The sequence below is a fragment of the Papaver somniferum genome, chromosome 5, assembly GCF_003573695.1.
Source record: "Papaver somniferum cultivar HN1 chromosome 5, ASM357369v1, whole genome shotgun sequence".
Taxonomy (NCBI): Eukaryota; Viridiplantae; Streptophyta; class Magnoliopsida; order Ranunculales; family Papaveraceae; genus Papaver; species Papaver somniferum.
In genome coordinates, this window is record NC_039362.1 from 105,893,995 (window position 1) to 105,900,945 (window position 6,951).

Below are 6,951 nucleotides of genomic sequence, written 5' to 3' on the forward strand. Positions count from 1 at the left end.
GAGAGTCTTGAGTAAGACTAGTATGCTTAACATACTCAATTCTGATCATCCTGGTGAACATTAAGAGTCTTTTTTTTTTGGACGAACAGTGAACACCACAAAATGCAAGAATTGCAAGGAGTTTATCTAAATCCAAAAAGTACCGAAATTTCAAAATTAATCTTACTTTGCAACCTCTTCTTTACAAAATTATCATCTTCTTCTACCAACCTCTTCTTTGCAAAACTATTTCAAGCTATATTTCTAACTCCCAATCTTTTCTTTCAAAGTTTCTAGGGTTTATAGATAATTTAAATTGAAATTAAATAACAAACCAAATCAGGAATTTGAAATTAATTCGAATATATATATATATCCAAATAAAGAAGAAGTGATGCTTGGAAACTGAGAGATGAAGAACATAAACACACAGTTGAAAGAATCGTTTGCATTATCGACCATCGATGGGTATTTTTTTTCCATTAAAATTAATTATGGAAAAAACAAACTTTTGGTGGTCGAATAGTCTTCTCCGCCCATAAACAAAAATAACTACTAATAAACTAGACTAGATAGTAACCCGTGCTTCGCACCGGGTGGGCGTGTTTTTCATTAGATTTTTCATTATGATAGCAACCCTGCTTAATCGAAGTAGGATGTGTATGCCTTGTCGGTTCAGCTAATTTTGTGTTTAATTTAGGTAAATACTTTCCAGTTTTATCCTCCAACATGATCACCATTGCTACCACAGTCGACAGTTTTCTGCCGTATGTGATCAAGTTGACTCTGTCTCTGCAGCATGCCAGCAAGAGCTGGTAGAAACGTTAAGACTTAATCTCCGCGATCTCCAACATATTAGTTTAAAATTAGTTTAATAGATGGTACCTCCGCGTCTCCAACATATGATGTCGTTGAGTTTCCATTGATGGAATGATGCGGTGACAAAAATCATTAAACATCCACAGACCAATGCAACAGACAGCTACTTGCAAATATATTATGGAATTAATGAGAATAGCAAGGAGGTCCATAGGCTATGTTGGTGAAGATACCCAACAAATTGATAGATAAACTCATTAGAAACAGATTAAAAGAAATAAATCATAAGGATGTGTCTTTATTTTCTGCAAATTATGATTAACTACATTTATTTCCTGATTAAAGAAAAGTGAATTTGATGATAATGATTGTATAAATTTGTTAACACCATTAAGGGAACTCTTTAACTGGGAACTGATTTCTCTCAAAAAGAAATTGGCAGTTTTTTGGAGTCATTGTTTTCCTCGGTAATACGCGGCTTCCTCCGAAGTCTCCTTCCATGATCTCTGCTTCAATAAGTGTTTGGCCTAGATGAGTTAAATTTAGCCGTGTTCCCTTGCAAAGGCCAATTTGCGGATCCAAATTTCGAAGTAGTTTAATTCTACTCCCAACTCCCGATAATAATTCACGTACTTGGTTACCTGATGTGAATGTTGTCGTTTCTCTTAGACCATGATGCCATTCTTTGTCATCTTCTAACAGACCATGTGCAAGACACGCCGCTTTGAAAGTAGGATATATCTTTCCCTTAACAGTTTTTATTTCATCATAAGTCTGTGCTCCTTTGCCGATGTACAACAACATTCGTAGATAGTATCTCTCTTGTGAAGTTGGATGTGCATAGTATAGTCTCCCGATTTTGTACCCACTGGTTCCTTTTCCTCCACATTTTTATTTTATTGTACCAAAGGAATTTTGTAGGTAATTCGTTCTGTCTATGACATTTTCCAGATTTTCTTTGTCATTGAAGTAGATGTTTTGCTCACCTTCGAGATGAAACGGAAGTCTCTCCACACTTGGCTTGCGATATTGAATTTCATAACCCAACGTTCTCCATATCCCCTCCGGAGCTGATATGTATCGACAATCCAAATAGTTGTTCACTTCATCAAATTTAGGCTTGACCTTTTTCTTACCCTTTTGAGAATCCTGTCCGTTGTTTCCATTCTGACCAACATGCTGATTTGGTGACTGAGTTTGTTCAACGACAGCAGTAAGTTCCAGTAAGTTCTTCGTGCCCTTTGTTGCTTCTCTTCTTTTTGGTTGTAGTTTCCTTATTATTCTGGGGATTAGTTTTTTCCAGAACAGCAGTAACACGATCATCCCCTTTGCAGATGTACTTGAACATGTATTCGACACTCATTCCCGTGCTGCGGGACCAACACCTGAATCGCAGACACTTTGAGTTTGTGTTTGGCGTAAGCGATCAAGTTGAATCTTTCTCTGCCTCATGTGATCAATTTTCATTCTTCCCCGTTATCGAGCACGGCGTTGTAGCTGTAACTTATCATTGTTGATAGAATGTGGTGGTTCCAGATCTATGACCAAAGTGAACGTAAATTTTAAGGTTTAAAAGGGGTTAAAATGCAGAACTGAAAGATGATAATATACTCTAAAAAAGATGTGCAGAACATGATTGTAAATCTTAGTACACGCACCATTGATTGCTCTTTTGCGAGAAGGTTTTGATGCATTAGTGGTATTTCTATCAACAGTCTCGGAGAGTAAATTCTCTTGCCTTCCTTGCCTTTTCTAACCTGAATGTAGTTTCTAGAGTCATCTGGTTCCTGAAAAAAAATATAAAGCTTGATCCAAAACCCGGTAACACCATATGGATAATTAATTCAAAGAGTAAACACAAAAGCAATTTAACCAAAACATATGCTTACCTCAAATTAAAAATTCATTCGATAGCTAACAAAGAGTATCTCTTTGTTGATACCCCTGATTTTAAGATAATACAAAGAAATTCCTTCAGTGCCAAAAGACAATAATAGCTATCAAACTGAACCTAATTTAAATTAATAAGTTCTCAAACTAAAGGCATCTGATTCATAGATATCCATATTAATGTTTTAATAACGGTGATGGGAGAGCTTACAAACCTGTTTCTGGTGATTGCTGATTGTTGAAGTCTCAGAATAATAGAAACCAAATTACTCAGGTTGTTCCACCGGACCTGGGATACAAAATTGATAATCAATTCATGCAGAATCCGTAATTCTCTGGCCTAAATTCGTGAGAGATTGAAAAAAAAATTAAGACGAAATTCGTGAGAGTTTGAAAAAAAAAATAGGATGATGGATTCACAGATTTTTAATCATGGTGATGTGGAGCTTACAAACCTGTTTCCGGTTATCGATGATTCTTGAAGCAGAACAATAATAGAAACCAAATTAGATGAGCAGGGTTGTGAGAATGGAGATCAGTTTAGATGAGTAGGGTTGTGAGAATGGAGATCAGTTTAGATGGTAGGGTCAGAATGAATGAGAATCAAGATTTGAGTTTCACTTATCATCTTGTTTGATTTTGTGCCCGTGCTACACACCGGGCGGACCCGAAATCTATCCACCATCATTTTTTTCCTCGCCCTGTTAAACATTTGTGGCTCGGCTTCGCCTCGCCCCGTCACTTTTGGATTTTTGGCGAAGCCCCGTCACTTTTGGATTTTTGATTTGGTGTGGCTTTCCCATGAATTTTTGATTTTGGGTGGCTCGATGCATTTTTTAATTGATGTGGCTCGGCTTCGCCTCGTCCCGTCGCTTAGAATTTTTGATTTGGTGTGGCTCAGCTTCCAACCTCGTCTCTCCCCGTCCCCTACTGCTGATATTGGTAAATGACATAGGTGAAGCGAAGGTACTGTGACCACCTCATATAGCAAATGATATCCATGTTAACTTATTAACTAAGAAATGAATCCCCTAATTCAAGAATTATTTACGCATTGTTAAGTCAAAAGGTATAATCGGGACCAACAATTCAAGGAAGTGAGTATGACTGGATCGGTTCATGGAACTCCATAGCGGCAGTAAATTCATTATAATATGGAACATTTTGTAAACCAAGTGCAGAAAATACTCTACTACCAATGGGCCAAATCCTGTTAAATAAACCCTTTCGAGGGTGGAGCTTCTTCTTCCTCTTCTTTGACTTCCTTTTCTTAATCTTGTGCAGCATTGTTTCCACGTTCAAGGTTTTCATCATTTTCATCTTTCTCATCTTTGCCTAAATCAGCTCCAGCATCAGCAATTACCCCATGCTTCTTGTCAGACAGTCCATCTCAACTTCCTGTTTCACGACAAATGATTTTAAAGTCTACAAACAAATTATAAGAATGAGTAACCAACTACCAACCTGTCCCTTTTGGTTGAGATTTTTAAGAGCTGATGTTGCCTCAGGTTCCGAGGACTTGTCAATGGTTATCATCTAACAAAGGTCAGGAAAATAAGTTTTCAGATTCTGTAAACTGAAGTATGGGGAACGAAAGAGTAATCTTCTGAGAAGCAAATGAAAACTAAAAAAAGAAGCACCAAGTACCTTCTTAAAATCACTCCTTGCTTCCTCAAAATATCCAGCTGACATGTGTGTCATGCCACGACGATATAGAGCCTTCACATGTCCAGGACTTGCCTCTAAAACCTGCAAGTCCAGATGTCCAGTTATGATTTCATATGTTTGACACACTTAAAAAATTTACTACGTACGGAACCAACTAAGGGTGCATTCATATCATGCAAAGTTGACTACATATTACCACCGAACTATGTTGAAACTACTTGAACTTTATAATAGGGAGGAGAGGAGGGTTCCAATGACATATTACAGTTACAATCAAGTGACAGTCAAAATTGTAAGCATAATGTCATTCTAAGAAAACTATAGTTTAAAGGTAAAACTACATATTACAGTTACAATCAAGGTAAATATGATGCAAAGTATTTTTCAGAGTTTAAAGAAAAGGAGTCATCAAAGTGAGTATGTGGATTCATTTAGAAAATGAGACAAATAGTAGGGAGAATGAGACCCGTATACAATTTTCATCTATAGCAAGCGATACCCATCTGTAAATTATGATGAAGTTTTTTCCTAACAACTCATTTCTTTTTTCGTAGAGGTCATCGTCTAGCCTATTTACGAATCTAGGACCATATTGCTGCCATTGTGTCCATTCACGATGATATAATAATTTAATGTTTTGAATAAAAAAAGAGACTTTAACTAATTGCGCTTTCTTGTCCTCCAGAATCACATCTTTAGCAATAATTTCCAAACCTATCAGTTTTCATTTGGCATCTTTAGCAATAATAGGAACATAAACCCCTTAAAATGTGTTCAAATTAGGGATGTAAATGGAACAAAGCCGTGAACCCGACTCATCTATTAAACAGGCCAGACTGGATTTTGTTGGTAGAGCTTGAACTTAATCTCCCTTGGCTGAAACTTGCATATATTTTGGTAGAGAAACTCTCAAGTCGTCGCAAATTGATTAATGTTTATGTCGATAAGTGATGTAAATCCACTAAATGATTGGTTTATGCTTAAAAAGAAATTTAATTTCTGATTATATAGACACCAAATTGCTTTAGGATTAAGTAATATTCAAATGAAGTATGTCGGTACCAAAGTAAATAAACAGGATGCTGATAACATGAAGTATTTTTACGCTATCTAAATACTAAAAAACCTCTCAGTCCAATATCATTCAGCCTATTGTAAAGTATTCTTACACATAATCTAGCAATATACTCCAATGATATTGTAGCAGTACACACCAGTCACCTAAGCTAGAAATTGGTGCCAAGACATGTATTAAATGAAAAAGAAAATCAACTTACTCTACCTTTTGAAAGCATTCAGTGAACAACATGCTCAACTATTCTTTCAGGAATTCTCTGCTGGAGCTGCTCGAAAGTCTCGCTACTGCTCTTCGAGAATGTTTCCTTTTAGAAACTATAGTTTCTCATCATATTTTTCTCCAAGATAGTGTCTCAGCAACATACCCAGTTCTGTAGTTTCAACCATACCCTTATTAAAATACCTAATTGGCATGTCTTTTAGTCTGGTGCAGTTTGAGTTTCTGTTTTAATCTAAACACAGGAAGCATAGAGGCCATGTTATTGCTCAAAAATTATTTTGTATGTGGCTTTAAATAAATCTCAAAACAGAAAACTCACTCTACTTCATGCATTTAAATGGAACGACAATTTCTCTATATTATGCGAAACCAAACCAAAAAGTCAAAAATTGAACCTGAGTTTCTCCTAGACATTTCCATAAACACATTAGGCTCTGAATTTAAATGTTCAGGTACTTTTTTGAAATCCACAACTGGCTGGGGAAAAAACGTAAACACTCACTAACTTTTTTTTTGGAGGAGTAAAATAAATACCCATTAACATATCATGCTTACCAAATGCAGCTTTCTATCTTATTTTGCTCATCAATCCTGTTCGTGAATCAAATACAATTCCTCTCTCTCCCAGAAGCTGCTTATGAATCAACATAACCCCTGCAACTAATAAGATAAAATACATAATAACTATTAATTAACGCCTAAAAGATCAATTCCTAACTGATCTTTTCTCTGTCTCATTGATTCACAGAAATAAAGAGGCAGAAAATAGTTAGGGTTTACCAATACATAATTGGATTTGGCTGTTCATCTCTTCTTCAAAAACCACTCCTACAAAATAAAACAAAACAAACAATAATTGGAACAAAATTTATGTTGAGCAATCAACACATGATCGATTAGAAAAAAAAAACAATCAGAATATATGAACCAAGAAGAACATAAAGACGGAGAAGACAAAGAGAGGAGTGATTTTTTTTCTTCCGAAGTATTGATTTTGACGGATTTTGACGTAAGTATTAGGTTTTAGGTCTAGATTCTGAGGTAAGTAATGTCCACACCAAGGCGTTACTTAACGTTCAGTTAAGTATCTGGTGTAAACAAAGTGTAATGAACTATTTAGGCACAAAAGCTGATAGAAGTATTGTATACCCACGTTTACGCTGACGGTGTTACTAACGATCCGTTAAATACATGGTGTAAACAGAGTGTTATCCAAATTTTAATCGTTTCCACCAATAGAATCATGCCAAGTGTCCTCACCAAATTTACTAATGCCCAAAACTTTTATCTAATTTAAT

General features: G+C 35.9%; 1 protein-coding gene across 14 annotated transcripts; it reads right to left on the reverse strand.

Moving 5' to 3' along the window:
* Nucleotides 1–1,066: 1,066 nt before the first annotated feature.
* Nucleotides 1,067–6,623, reverse strand: LOC113282370 (peptidyl-prolyl cis-trans isomerase PASTICCINO1-like). 14 transcript variants are annotated; one of them, XR_003326858.1, is made up of 12 exons: nt 6,434–6,623; nt 6,209–6,307; nt 6,049–6,126; nt 5,639–5,885; nt 4,336–4,437; nt 4,153–4,224; nt 3,885–4,086; nt 3,144–3,657; nt 2,904–2,977; nt 2,688–2,742; nt 2,457–2,585; nt 1,067–2,336 (listed from the first exon to the last, which is right to left on the reverse strand). XR_003326858.1 is itself a non-coding variant. In XM_026531355.1 (6 exons), the coding sequence occupies exons 3-6, from the start codon at nt 5,663–5,665 to the stop codon at nt 4,048–4,050; spliced, it is 240 nt and encodes a 79-aa protein (XP_026387140.1). In that variant the 5' UTR covers nt 5,666–5,885; nt 6,209–6,313; nt 6,434–6,623; the 3' UTR covers nt 3,692–4,047. The 14 variants fall into 14 exon arrangements, 2 of the variants coding, with proteins under 2 accessions (XP_026387140.1, XP_026387139.1); XR_003326859.1 differs by having other exon boundaries at nt 6,049–6,130; XR_003326854.1 differs by having other exon boundaries at nt 6,209–6,313.
* Between the last annotated feature and the right edge of the window lie 328 nt (nt 6,624–6,951).

Bases quoted from the DNA above. Each gene is read 5' to 3' on its own strand.
- LOC113282370 (XM_026531354.1), bottom strand. From the start codon at position 5,665: ATGTTGTTCACTGAATGCTTTCAAAAG. The intron at 4,438-5,638 runs GTAGAGTAAGTT...CTGGACTTGCAG, and splicing joins TCACTGAATGCTTTCAAAAG to GTTTTAGAGGCAAGTCCTGG. The intron at 4,114-4,152 runs GTTGGTAGTTGG...ATTTGTTTGTAG, and splicing joins ATCTCAACCAAAAGGGACAG to ACTTTAAAATCATTTGTCGT.